A 13,513-nucleotide genomic window follows, 5' to 3' on the forward strand; every position below is an offset into this window, starting at 1 on the left:
GCATTGTCACTGCTGTGGCGTAGGTCACTGCTGTGGCACAGGTCCGATCCCAGGTCTGGGAGCTTCCAAGGGCTATGGGCGTGGCCAAAAAAGGGGGGAAGGAATCATATAATAGGTAGCTTTTTGAGGACATAGAGTTTTATTAGGATCTTTGCTTGAAGGCCTGGCGTGAGTCAGTGCATGGAAAAAATGGGGCAACTATTTGTTTTAAATGATGGGTATATGAGTAGGAACCACTCAGCCTCTTCGTTTGTGGCTTAGATTCAGCTCCTCTCAGGAGAATCTCTGCAGCCCGTGCTCCCAGTTCTCGCTCGTGCAGAGGTGGATTCCCAGGTCTAAGCCTCAGTGACGTATAGTCACAGTGAACGTGGGCATGAGGATGTGAGAAAGCCGAATGGCTTGAAGTCCTCCCAAGTTTTATTTTACACGTTTGTTTGCTGCACCCACAGCATGCAGAAGTTCCTGGGCCAGGGATCCAACCTGTGCCACTGCAGTGACCGCACCAGATCCTGAGCCACAGGGAACTCCCGCATTTTACAAGTTTTAAATCATTTTTGAACCTGGAAATCTATATTTTAACCAAGTTTCATGGTAGTTAAAATGTTCTGGTTTAACAAAAGAAAAAAATGCATATATATGGAACGTTCCTGTGGCTTAGAAATATTTACCTTGGATCCCAGGTCCCTGCATAAGCAATAACAGGGGGCCTCCAAAGGGATGAAATTTATAACTCAGTAAAATCTATTGAGCCGGGAATACACTGCTCCCTGAGTTGAGACTCCAGTGGAAGAAAACCAGTTATAGTCATGCCTCGGGATCTGAGGGCGCGTGGTTCTGGGATGGGCCGCCGACCACGAGATGCCCGAGGCCCATCATCAGCCCTCCGTATTTGCAGCTCCACATTCGCAGATCCGCCCCAAGGTCGTAAACATAGTTCCAAGATGCAGAATGTGGATTCAGAAGCTGACTCCATATTTTTTGAAAAAAAAATCCATATGTAAGTGGACCTGTGTTCCAACAACCCATGTTATTCAAGGGTCACCTGTAGTTTAATCTGTTGTGCCTGGTGCCATGATGAGTAGAAAGAAGAGAGCCAGCAATGGAGTGAGGCTGGAGGAACCCACTGACGCTGGGCATGGGCAGGGGACGAGGAGGACAAGAAGGGATTGGCTGGTGGAGAATGCAGCAAGGGCTGCGCCAGGTGGAGGGGACAGCGTGTGCCACGGTGTGGCCGTCACCGCTTAGACGGGAGCATCAGGACCTCAGGGAAAGATGACCGTGCTGTGGCGAGGGGCCCAAAGGGAATCTTGTGATACCCCAAGCCAGCTTTTTGGGGGCTGAGAACCACAGTGACCCCCACCCACGGCTCAGCCTCAACAACTTGCTTCCGGATGGTTCTACCACTCGCCCCATTTCTGATCAGACCCCAAACTAGACTAAATTCCCCTCCCCCATCACCCTTCTTTTCTCACAAGCAGAGAAAGCGAAAAGCCTGTGCTTTGCTGAATCCTTTCCTCTGGCTCAGTGGTTTCTGCAGCCCCTGGCTGTATGGGGGATGCTTGCATCTCCCCGCCTGTTTCTGATGAAGCTGGCAGAAACCACTCTCTAGATGCCCCAGAAACCTGCAGCCAATGAGCGGATCAGAATCATTGTCCCTGCCTCAGTGGTAAAAACGGAGTGTGTCTCAGCCCCCTCCAATCCCCCCTCCCCCCCCTTTTTTTTTCTTCGAAGAGAAGTGGCTCTGGGGGCCCTCTTCCCCTGAGGGAACTCCCACCTACAGGTCTGAAGCCCCAGTTACCTGCTGCTGGGACCCCTGGCTTTCTTGCTGGGCACAGTGCAGAGGCTTCTTTGCTCTGTTCCTTGCTTGTGACTCTGGCTGCAAACGACTGGTTGCAGGAGTGGAAACAAAGGCCCTGGCATGTCCCTCGTAAATGATGAGACAGTGTCAAGGTGTGGAGAGCCGCATCTAGAAGCCGGGAAGATGTGTTTAGAGTCGGGGGCGGGAGCAGGGAGAGCGCACCACCGGGAGCCCAGGGCTTTTCTCAGCGTTAATTTCACCCAAAGACAAAAAGGACAGTGTGCTTCCCATATCGATTCCTTGCACAATGTGGTTTTGATTTACTCCTAGAACACTGAGCGGGGCGTGCAGTGCAGGACTGGATGGCAGGGTAGGGGCATCAATTCTCTGGATGGCAGGGTAGGGGCGTCTACAGGTTGCATCAGTTCAGATACTAAGTTCCTGGAGCGAGTGTAGACCCCACAGGCTAAAGACTCAGTCCCACAAGGCCTCTCCACGTCCATCACCATCTGCAAGCATGGGCAACCCATTCTTCTGCCAGCCCGCCTCACATTCAGAGTTCCCCATGAACCCTCTCAGGTTTGATGATGTGTTTGAGTAACTCACAGAACTCAGGCAAGTGCTGTGCTCGTGACCACTGGTTTATTATAAAGGATACAGAGTACACCAAGGCAAAGAGCTCCAGAGGATGGGGGGCTTGGGGGGTGGGTGCAGAGCCCCTCCTCCCTTGCCAGGCATATCCACACGGTCACCAACCAGGAAGTCCCCTGAGGCTCGCTGCTCCAGAGTTTTTATCGCCTGTCATTGCCCCAGAGGCATGCTGTCCCCTGCCGAGGTGCCCAGGGTTAGAAGGAGGACTTCAAAGATGCCGAATGAGTGCCCGTGGCCTCCGACACATTGCGAGAACCCCCCCAGGTGCTGGGTGTTGGGCTGACCACTTTCTGGGAATGAATGCATTTGGTTTCACAGCAATCGTGTGAGCTCAGAGCTGTGTTTTACATCTAACAGATGAGTAGAAACTGAGGCACAGCCTCAGAAAACAGAAAGAATAACAGAAATTGAATTGTTTCAAAATGTTTTAAGTTCCAAAGCGTCAAGTCTTATCTGATGAAACGTCTCTTTCTTTTGATTTCTGTTTGGTTTTGCTTTGGGAATCAATCAAAAACTGCTGCAGGGTGTTAGGGAAGCTGATGTACGAAGGGGTGATAAGGAGAGCCTCCTTTGGTGGAAAAGGGGGATTTTTTAATTCCAAGTTCTAGTCTCCAGCATCAGCTTGCATTTCTATAATTATAGCCCATTTTTCAGTATTCATATCCCATATGTTGTTGACTCAGATGCCATCAGTTGTAAGATGCACTATTGTTTTCTGGACCATGAAAAAAGAAAAATCCCCATTAAACTGATGCCCCACTGACTGTAAGACGTCTTAATTTGTAAGATATAAAAATGTGAAAAAGCAGGCATCTTCAGATGAAGTACGGTATTTGCATGCATGTGTCAGGAGCAGATGGGAGTCGTTTTGTGGGATTCTGATGGCTTCTCCATGCATCTGTCTGGGCAAAAAGAGATGGCTTTGGGTTCTTTTCTGATGGCCCAGCGTGTCTCCAGTTGGTTCTTTCCCGTTTGAAAGCCCTTTGCCTGAGAACCGCATCTGGCTTGGTTTAGCCACAAGGCTCCGCTGTGGGCTGCAGTGTGTGCAAGAAGAGGCTGGGGGCTTCCAGATGATGCTTGTCACACTTGACTGGCTTTTTGATTGGGCTGTTACTACGCAGGGCGTTTCACCCCCTGTGTTCCCAGGGCTTATGTTTGCCCTGCAAGGGAAGCTTCAAAGACTGTGGACTCCTGAATGAGAAAGACGGGAGGGGTGGCGTCTGTGCCCACACCCAGCTCAGGGGTCCTGTGCAAGGCCCCTCCCACCTCCCCCCAGCCTGCCCCCCCCCATCAAAAGGGGCATTAATTCCCACCCTGAACATTTACGTCAAGATGAAGGAAAATTGAAATGTAAATGTCGGGGAAATACAGGATCTTGATTTCATTCCAAAAAGCTTTGTGAACTCTACCTACTTAAAAAAAAAAAATCAGATCAAATCCTTTCTCCTTTAGGGGTGCTGCTTTGGCCCATAACTTGGTGCCTGTTAATAATGCTTTGCCCCAGGAGTATTTTTTTTGTAAAGAGAAGAATCATATGATTTCCCCTGTGGGGGGGGAATGAGGGGCTGTTGGCGGCTGTTCAGCAGAATTCTCCAGCATGCATCCAGCTACCGCCTGGAAACTGGCAGGGGGGAAGAAAAATCTCAAGACTGAGATGGCTTAGATTTTACAGAAAAGGTCACAAGCAAGGCTTTGCTCAGGAATTTTGTCTGGAAAGGCCGTTTCAGGCACCACCCGCCACCCCACCCCCCCGCCCCGCTTTTGGCTGATGAGCTGTCCTGGAATTTGCTCATTTTCCAGTGTTAGGCCATTTAAGGGCACAGTGGTTGAGCCAGTGAGCAAACTCAGATCAAATTATTATATCAGGGCCTCAATTATTTGCTTTTTTTTTTTTTGCTTTTTAGGACCGCATTTGTGGCACATGGAAATTCCTTGGCTAGAGGTTGAATCGGAGCTACAGCCACAGACACACGGAATCCAAGCCACGTCTGCGACCTACACTGCAATGCCAGATCCGTAACCCACCAGGCGAGACCAGGGATTGGACCCGTGTCCTCATGGATACTGGTCAGGTTCATTACCACTAAGCCACAAGGGGAACTCCCCATTCGCAAATATTTGCAGGTAGGTGAGCTGAGGGAGAAGACGCAGTACTGTCTTCTTATAGTTTCTGGGGAGTTCCTGTTGTGGCTCAGTGGTTAACAAATCCGCCTAGGAACAATGAGGTTGCTGGTTCGATCCCTGGCCTTGCTCATTGGGTTAAGGATCTGGCATTGCCATGAGCTGTGATGTAGGTTGTAGACATGGCTTGGATCCCGAATTGATGTGGCTTTGGCATAGGCCAGTGGCTAAAGCTCCGATTAGACCCCTAGCCTGGGAACCTTCATGTGCTGTGGGTGCGGCCATGGAAAAGACAAAAAAAAAAAATTTAGTTTCTGTCCTCATGGGTGGTCAGTAGGGGAGACTGCCATCCATCAAAGAACTGAAGAAATACAGATGAATTTAGGGCTGGGAGGAGTGTCATGAAAGATACATATAAGGAACTTCCGAGAAGAGAACCCTAGTCTGGTGAGAGGGTTCAAGGAGGACTTTCGTGAAGGACCATGACCTGCTGGATGAACAGGTGTTGGACTGGTGGGAGGGGCATGAGCGGACGTGCAGGTGTGATGGAGCCAGACCCTGGAGAAGCGCCTGCCTGGAAAGTGGAGGGAGGAGGGCAGGAAGGAGGGCAGAGGGTGGTCCAAGAAGCTGAAGGCGCAAGTGGACAGACTGATCCACGGGTGCCTTGCAGGACAGGCCAGGTTAAGGTCATGGGACGGTGAAAAGTGGCGATTTGTGTTTTGAAAGTCACATGGGGCTGCTCTGGGCACAGCTGGACCACGTGCAGTCGGGGCGACATGTTAGGGGCTGGTGGAGCCGTCCAGGTGAGAGGTCAGGATGGCACGGTGGAGATGGCAGTCGCAGAGGTGAAGCAGGGGACAGAGTCAAGTCCATTTGGGAGCTAGAATCGCCAGGACCTGTGCTGGGGTCATGGGCAGTGGCTGTCCTCCCGACGCTACTGCTGGGAAAGAAGTAAACAGGCTTGTGTACATGAAGTCAGCGCCGAGACAACTCTGCGCTTGTGGACCTGAGAAGATGACTGTGTCTTAAAACCAGTACATCCAGTGGGGACATGGAGTAATTCCTCCCACAGTTATTTTTTTTAATAAATATAATTACATGTTGTGTTAGTGAATTTAAGAAGTAAACATTGTGTTTTTAGGCTATGGTCTATCCCAAAGTGAAATGTACTCACTAGGACTGTAATCATAGCCATCTTTACAGATTATACTTATTTTCAAATACTGCAATTTGAAAGTCCTTTAATTATAATACATATTGAAAATAACTTGACTAATCATAGAATGATTTAAATTTATATTTACCAGATGAGGTAACGCTTGGTTCTAGTCACTTTGCTTTCCTATGCCAGGGTATTTGTAAAAGTCAGTGTTATTAATTACAGATAGACGTGTGCCTTATAACTTGTGAAAGGAAGTAAAGATACCTGTTTTCCCAGTTTCTTAGAATTCTAGGCTGAGATTAAAAGAAACTGCTCTCGTCATCAAAGCTTCCTCCTCTGGAGTGAAGAACACGCCGATTGGTCCCCAGCCCTCCCTGGGTCCCTAGTTGGAGCATCCTAGGAGAGAGGGAGAGGTTGACCAGGAGGCCACTGGACCGGCTGCGACCACGTGACCTCACCCCACAGGCCCTGGGAATTGGGTAGAATAACAGAGAGTTTCGTTATTGGAGGGCTTGTATCATGTACACATTTGGGGTATGTGGATTCGGCCACACAAGCTAGTCCTAGGTCTTTTTAGGGCTGCACATGTGTGTGGCATAGGGAGGTTCCCAGGCTAGGGATCGAATTGGAGCTGCAGCGGCCGGCCTACGCCACAGCAATGCAGGATCCGAACCATGTCTGCAACCTACACAGCTCACAGCAACACTGGATCCTTAAACCTACTGAGTGAGGCCAGGGACCGAACCCGAGTCCTCATGCATACTCATTGGGTTCATGACTGCTGAGCCACAATGGAAACTCTGTAGGCCAGCATGTTTAAATAGAGAAAACTCCCATTCTCATGGGTGGGGGGGTGCCCCCTCCTCCGTGAGGCCTGTGTCCACGGGTGGGGGGTTCCCTCAAGAGGGAACCCTTGCCCCCCTCCCCTCAACAAGTCCCCCTGGGAGACTAGGATGATAATTTGACAAGTTTCCTGTCCACTAAAAACTTGTAAAACGTATGACTCAGGGTCCAGGAACAGCGTGAGGGTGGCTCCCCGGGCATCCTGGTGGGAAATGGGAGCAGTGGTGAGAATTAATCGTGGGGGGTGGGGGGAGATGCTGTCTAAGTGGAGGAATGGGTGGGTGGGTCCCCTTGAAAATGCATCCGGGAGTTCCCATCATGGCTCAGTGCTTAATGAATTGGCTAGGAACCGTGAGGTTGCAGGTTCGATCCCTGGCCTTGCTCAGTGGGTTAAGGATCCGGCGTTGCCGTGATCTGTGGTGTAGGTCGCAGATGTGGCTCGGATCCCACACTGCTGTGGCTGTGGCGTAGGCCAGTGGCTACTGCTCCAATTTGACTCCTAGCCTGGGAACCTCCATATGCTGGGGGTGCAGCCCTAGAAAAAACGAAAAAAAGACAAAAAAAAGAAAATACCTCCCAACTCCTTAGAGCCAATTTGCACATGATGCCATTGTTGGATAAAACCCCTCCGGCATGGAATCCAACACTGCCCGTGTGCATGCAGGGCACAGGTGCACTCACCTGACTCCAGGTACAGGCCATTGACTGTACTCGAATTGCCGTCTAAGGTGTTTTCGAGGGTGACTTTTGATTGCCTGTGATTTTTCTCTTTTGTGCTTACAACGTGATCCCTGCCCCAAATCCAATGACTGTTTCTAGGCAAACATTCTTGAAGCCTCTTGCTCCAAAAGAAGCTTTCTCATCTGCTTGTGAGGAAATACAGACGATATTCCTAGAGGCAAGGCAGTTTCCCTGACCCTTCACTTCCTCAAACGAATAACACATTGCATTTGGTGTTCTGTACATCATTCTAGGAGGGCTGAGTGGTGACTGGTCAGGCCCCTTCCTAGGAGGGGAGGGAATACATGCACCAGGCTTGAGGCAGCGGGTAGAGGTGGCGGAGTCCAGCATTGAGGGCCAGGCGGGGTGGCCTCTGTCCTGATGTGCCTGTCCCTCCCTGCACGGCCTGGGACAAGGCTCTCACCTTCTCTAGGCTTCCTCCTCCACTGAACTGGGGGCAGCTTGGATAACCCCTAGCCCCCGCCATCTCTAACATTCTGTTTAAAACGATTAAGCGTTCATGGAGCACTCGTGGGATACGCAGATGGCAGTTTACTGGGGGCTGGGCTGGGAGAGTCCAAGCCTCCATCCTGAAGGAGTTTAGAAATTCTTCCTCTGGTTCAGGCAGTAGGTGAGCATGGCGAGTCCAGGGTGGACACTCATGAGCTGGCCTCCTGGGAGGTCACCCTCTTGTCCCCACCTGCAGATCAGATTTCTAGTAGCCACACCCTCGGAACCAGCGCGTTTGTTGATATTTATCTGTGTTTTACAGGCTTTTCCCTCTAGCAGGTCAGGTTGTAAATATTCTCAGTCTAGGGGCCAGTCTGTGAGACACAGCTTTAGCTGGCAGGTGTGGTGACGGCAGGCAGAGACAACCTGAAATGAATGGACATGGCTGTGTTCAAATAAAACTTTATTCATAAAGACAGGTTGCTCACCAGGTTCTAGAGTTATTGAAATGTTGCCTTTGCACAGCTGGGGTCTGTGGATGGAGCCAGATGATATCTGAGCGTGAGCCAGGCTCAGCACCCATCCCACCGCCTTAGTCCTGCCCCAGTAAGAGATCTGACTGCAGGTCTTTTTTGCTGCTTGCCTTGTTTTACAGGAAAGGCATTCAGAACTCTCCACTGGGGAATTCAAATAACTGCCAAAGAGTCCCAGGGGTCCCCCAGAGCCAGGCGAGCTGATGTTTGCCAGCGTTGTATTCTGGGACAGAAACTTCTGTCCCAACAGAGGCTCTTTCATTGAGAATGACCCAACAAAGCCAGCTCGTGCCCATTTTTGGAAACGTCCATAGGCACTCACCTCGTTTATCCCTTTAGAACGTTCTAGAAGGCAAGGCATGAGGAGCTAGGCCAGGAAATTTTACCTGTCACAGATAAACTGGGGGAGATGTACCCTGTGGGCCTTGGAAATTGGAAATGTCTAGTCCTAGAAAAGCAGCTTCTTTAAATCCATTCTGGGTATAAATAAATACTTTTTTTTTTTTTTAATGTCCTGGAAAATTGTGGTTTCCACTCCAGCAAGGACAGAGGGACGAGGGTACTGGTTCCAGGAGCTGGTATTTCAGCAAGCCACGCTTGGGGCTTTTTGTTTTGTTTGCAGGGCGAGGCGACATCCAGCCCCAGTTGGACAGCGCGCTCCAAGACGTCAACGATAAGTATCTCCTGTTGGAAGAAACAGAGAAGCAGGCTGTCCGGAAGGCTTTGATCGAAGAACGGGGCCGGTTCTGCACCTTCATCTCTATGCTGCGGCCTGTGATTGTGAGTTGGTGGAAAGTTCCAGAAGGCTGAAACTGCCAGTTTGGAGAAGACCCTCCTTGATTTGTCCACCCACTCTAGAGGCCTTGAGAAGCTGCGATGCGTCAGGCATCATGATGGAGTCATTTCTGGGGACCAGTAGTTATCTCAACTTGCTGATGGCCACGCAGCCCCAGCATCTGTGTTCTTAGCCCCAGGGGTTCCACTTACTTTTTCTCCCCAAGGCCAGAAGGCCCTCAGAGTGGTTCTCAGAGTGTGGGCCCCAGGGCGGCAGCAGCACCTGGGAACGGGTTAGGAATGCACATTGTCAGGCCCAACCCAGAGCTGTTGAATATCCAGCTCTGAGGGTGGGGACCGATGCATCTTGGTTTTAAATAAATCAGTCCTCCAGATGATACTGAGACCCACCGGCCAAGCCGAATGCCAGCAAGCGGCTGTGAAGGTAATAATGGAAAAGCCTCGAGGAATCAGGGCAGAGCTAAGTTTTAAGTAAATCGGCTGCGTGCCTTGAGAACTTCGGTCGTAGGCTTTCTTGACCCCCCAGGCGCCAGCTCCCTCCCCTCGGCCCTGTAGAAAAATGCCCACGTGTGAGCTGTTCCGCTTTTCCATGACTCGTTCTTACCTGGGCCCACAGCCCCGGCTTGGCGCTTTGGGACAGTGCATGACTGTTTCTTCCATGTCCCCCGTTCCTGCCTCACCTGCCACGGATTAAGCTGGTGGAAAAAACAAGAAAGAAGGGGGCACTTAATCTCCAGGAAACACAGTGGGCTGTCGCAGCGCAGCCAGATCCGGACCAAAATATCTCCAAATGATGTCATCCACTGAAGCGGGGGAGGCGGCCCTTGGCCCATGGGGCGGGGGCAGTGCCGAGGCTCCTGTGAGAGTGCACGGCAGACCTTCAGGCAGGCCTGCCAGCCCCCAGACACTAGGGGCAAGGCCCACGTGTTTGCTGTGGCTTGTTCCTCCCTGTGCAGGATCTCTCCATGATTATGGCTGATTACTTTTTCATCTCCGTGACCCCAAAGAAAGGGCTCGTAATGGCTTAAGCAAAGATGAATCTGGGAGTTCCCGTTGTGGCTCAGTGGTAATGAACCCAACTAGTATCCATGAGGATGCGGGTTCGATCCCTGGCCTTATTCAGTGGGTTAAGGGTCCGGCGTTGCCATGGGCTGCGGTGTAGGTCACAGACGCGGCTTGGATCCTGCGTGGCTGTGGCTGTGGTGTAGGCTGGCAGCTGCAGCTCTGATTCGACCCCCCGCCTGGGAACTTCCCTGTGCCGCGCATATGTGCGGCCCTAAAACAAACAAACAAACAAAAAAACCTTACCAGCCCCTGGATGCCTTTTTCTGAAAAGCTGAAAGCGTTACATACTGTCCCTAATAAAAACAGTGGGATCAAGATGATAGATGTGAATCGCTGGTGACGACAGGTTGTGAATTACTTTCAGGAAGAAGAAATCTCGATGCTCGGGGAAATAACGCACCTTCAGACCATATCGGAAGATCTGAAAAGCCTGACCATGGACCCTCACAAGCTGCCCTCCTCAAGTGAACAGGCAGGTTTTGTGGGCTAGGGCCTCGGGAGAGCAAACCACAGAGGTCAAAGTTCAAGGTCCTGAGGGTTCCCTGCGGCAATATCTCACTTAAAATAATACCCGTGTCGGAGTTCCCTTTGTGGTCCAGTGCATTAAGAACCCAACATAGGAGTTCCCGTCATGGCTCAGTGGCTAACGAATCCGACTAGGAACCATGAGGTGGTGGGTTCGATCCCTGGCCTCACTCAGTGGGTTAAGGATCCAGCGTTGCCACAAGCTGCGGCGTAGGTTTGCAGATGCAGCTTGGATCCAGCTTTGCCGTGGCTGTGATGTAGGCCGGCGGCTGCAGCTCTGATTCGATTCAACTCCTAGCCTGGGACCCTCCGTATGCTGCGGCTATGGCCTAAAAAAGAGAAAAATAACACCTGTGTTTTACATTGTCCCTGGTCATTACAGAGCGCTTACTGTCTCTCAGGCACTGCTCTAAGCTCCTCGCATAGACTTGCTCTGCTAGACTTCACTCTTATCCCCACTTTCCAGAGAACCTTGAAGGCACTGAGAGAGAAAATCACTCAACCAGGTTCACCTAGCTAGTTACTGGTAAAACTGGGATTTAAACCAAGCTATCAGTGTCCAGAGCCCATATGCTCTAAGCCACCGTGTTCACTGACCGTCTAGAAATAAAAGCTCATAGGAACATGTCAGTGGTGTGTCTTAGTTATCGTTATAAGTCATTCTCACTGAACTTCTCCCATTCTAAGTTAAGTCATGTACGAGGGTTTCGCTTATGAAAACGGCGATTTTTTTTTTTTTAATGTTGATTCATGTGGTTCAGTTGACATTAGCATAGATCCAGTGGGAAGAGGCCTATTTGGGGAAACAGCTGATAAATCCCTTGCTGGCTTCAGCCCTTTGTAAAATTCTCACCACCTCCCTGGGAGCCAACACAGAAGACGAATTTGAGAGCTTATGTTTTCCATCCTAGGAAATGGCTTTTATTAGACCGCAGTATGCAGGCCTTCACCCAGTGAGTAGACATTAATTGAGCACCTGCCATATAACGGAAGGTGAATCTTACACTCAAACAGCCTGGTGCCAAGTAAGGGAGACACATGTGGAAGCAATTGTAAGAGAATTGGCTTGGTTGTGATTCCACCAGGTTTTAATGGTCAAATGGGACACAAGTGACCATTGACTGTCAAGAGGCTAAGACGTAAGATCATCACAACTTGAAACTGTGATTGTCTGTGTGGTGCCAGAAGACAAAAATCCTATATATTCTAACCTTGGGTGTAAATGGCTCTTATAAAATTGTTAATGTGTAACTAAATCTTCCTTTTTTGTTGTTGTCACGTTGTTAGTGGTCCCCCCTCCCCTGCACCCCAGTAATTATATTTTTGCTTGTCTCAGAATAAGGAATATAGTTTTAATGGATTGGTACTATGATTCTTTAATTTTTTTTTTTTTGGTCTTTTTAGGGCCGCACCTGAGGCATATGGAAATTCTCAGGCTAAGTACCAAATCGGAGCTGTAGCTGCCAACCTACACCACAGCCATAGCAACACCGGATCCTTAACCCACTGAACAAGGCCAGGGATTGAACCCATGGCCTCATGGATACAAGTCGGGTTCGTTAACCTCTGAGCCATGACAGGAACTCCATGATTCTTTAATTTTTAAAACAATTCTTAACATTTTTTTCTTTGATCGCCACTCCTCAATGATGGCAAAATTTCAGTGTTACAATGGGTATAAAGATTTGATGGATAACATTTCCCTTCTCGGCACATTGCTCACCCTCCTGGCTCTGTCCCCATAGGTGATTTTGGACTTGAAAGGTTCTGATTACAGTTGGTCGTACCAGACACCACCCTCCTCCCCCAGCACCACCATGTCCCGCAAATCCAGTGTCTGCAGGTAAGTGAAGGCGGGCTGGGCTGCTGCTTTAGGGACCAGGCATTTTTCTTGACGCACATGTGAGTGCTGAGCTCCAGAATGGCTCATTTTAACAGGAGATGTTGATATGATCGGGTGAGAGGATCTCATCTTGATTTGGGGCTCTCTCTTGAGTCTCCAGTTTAGTCAGAAGGAAGAAATCCCACGAGGCTTTAGACGAGCGGACACAGCTTTCTCAGTGTGCACTGTATGGGTTTTCCCATTTCATGAATTTTCCTATTGGGCCCAGTAAAAACCACATGGGCTGCAAAAGGGCAAAGAGGTTGGTTCTTGTGCGGGCTCATCTCATCATTGCCAGAACAAATGAAGGCAGTAACAGTGGCTCAGGCCCTCATTTCCCCCCAAATTTAGGCTCAGGGCTTCGTAGAGTGAATAGAATTCTCAATCTGTTCACCAGCAGCAGCAGCAGCAGCCTGTTATTAGTGTTACCTACCGACTCACAGTGAGAATCCATTGGAATAGTTTGCCATTTGCAAGGCTGGTTTTTGGCAGTTTTCTGTCCAAGACCATTCTTGGCTTGCTGACTGCCAAGTTTATTCTCTTCTGGAAGGGTAGAAACATCTTCATGCCTCACTTTTCTTGGTCTACCACACCTGCTCATCTTTTTCTTTGACTTTTCAAAGCCAAATGAATTTCCACGTCCTGTAAATTAGCACTAAGAGGAAAGAGCAGGATGGATTTGCAGAATCCATGTATGGCAACATGTGCGTGTGTGTGTGTGTGTGTGTGTGTGTGTGTGTGTGTGTAGTCTTTTCTTTTTGAGCTCGTGTACTGTACACGGAGCGGGAAGTTTCAGATTTAGGATGCTCCATCCTGACTTCTGCAACCTGCAAATGTTGGCTGCCTTCTTCTTGTCGTCTTTTTATTATTTGTTTTTTATTTTTTTTTTGTCTTTTTAGGCATATGGAGGTTCCCAGGCTAGGGGTCAAATCAGAGCTGTAGCTGCCGGCCTACACCATAGCCACAGC

At 49.7% G+C, this 13,513-nt stretch overlaps 1 protein-coding gene across 8 annotated transcripts in view; it reads left to right on the forward strand.

The window, feature by feature from the left end:
• MTSS1 (MTSS1, I-BAR domain containing) overlaps positions 1-13,513 on the forward strand; it is a 169,967-nt gene that overhangs the window by 142,475 nt on the left and 13,979 nt on the right. For all 8 annotated transcript variants that reach the window (XM_021088945.1, XM_021088949.1, XM_021088947.1 and 5 more), the window contains 3 exons: positions 8,901-9,058; positions 10,503-10,610; positions 12,409-12,506. In XM_021088945.1, coding sequence (XP_020944604.1) covers positions 8,901-9,058; positions 10,503-10,610; positions 12,409-12,506 — 364 coding nt within the window. The remainder of the gene's footprint in view (positions 1-8,900; positions 9,059-10,502; positions 10,611-12,408; positions 12,507-13,513) is intronic.

The sequence above is a fragment of the Sus scrofa genome, chromosome 4 (genome assembly GCF_000003025.6).
Source record: "Sus scrofa isolate TJ Tabasco breed Duroc chromosome 4, Sscrofa11.1, whole genome shotgun sequence".
NCBI lineage: Eukaryota > Metazoa > Chordata > Mammalia > Artiodactyla > Suidae > Sus > Sus scrofa.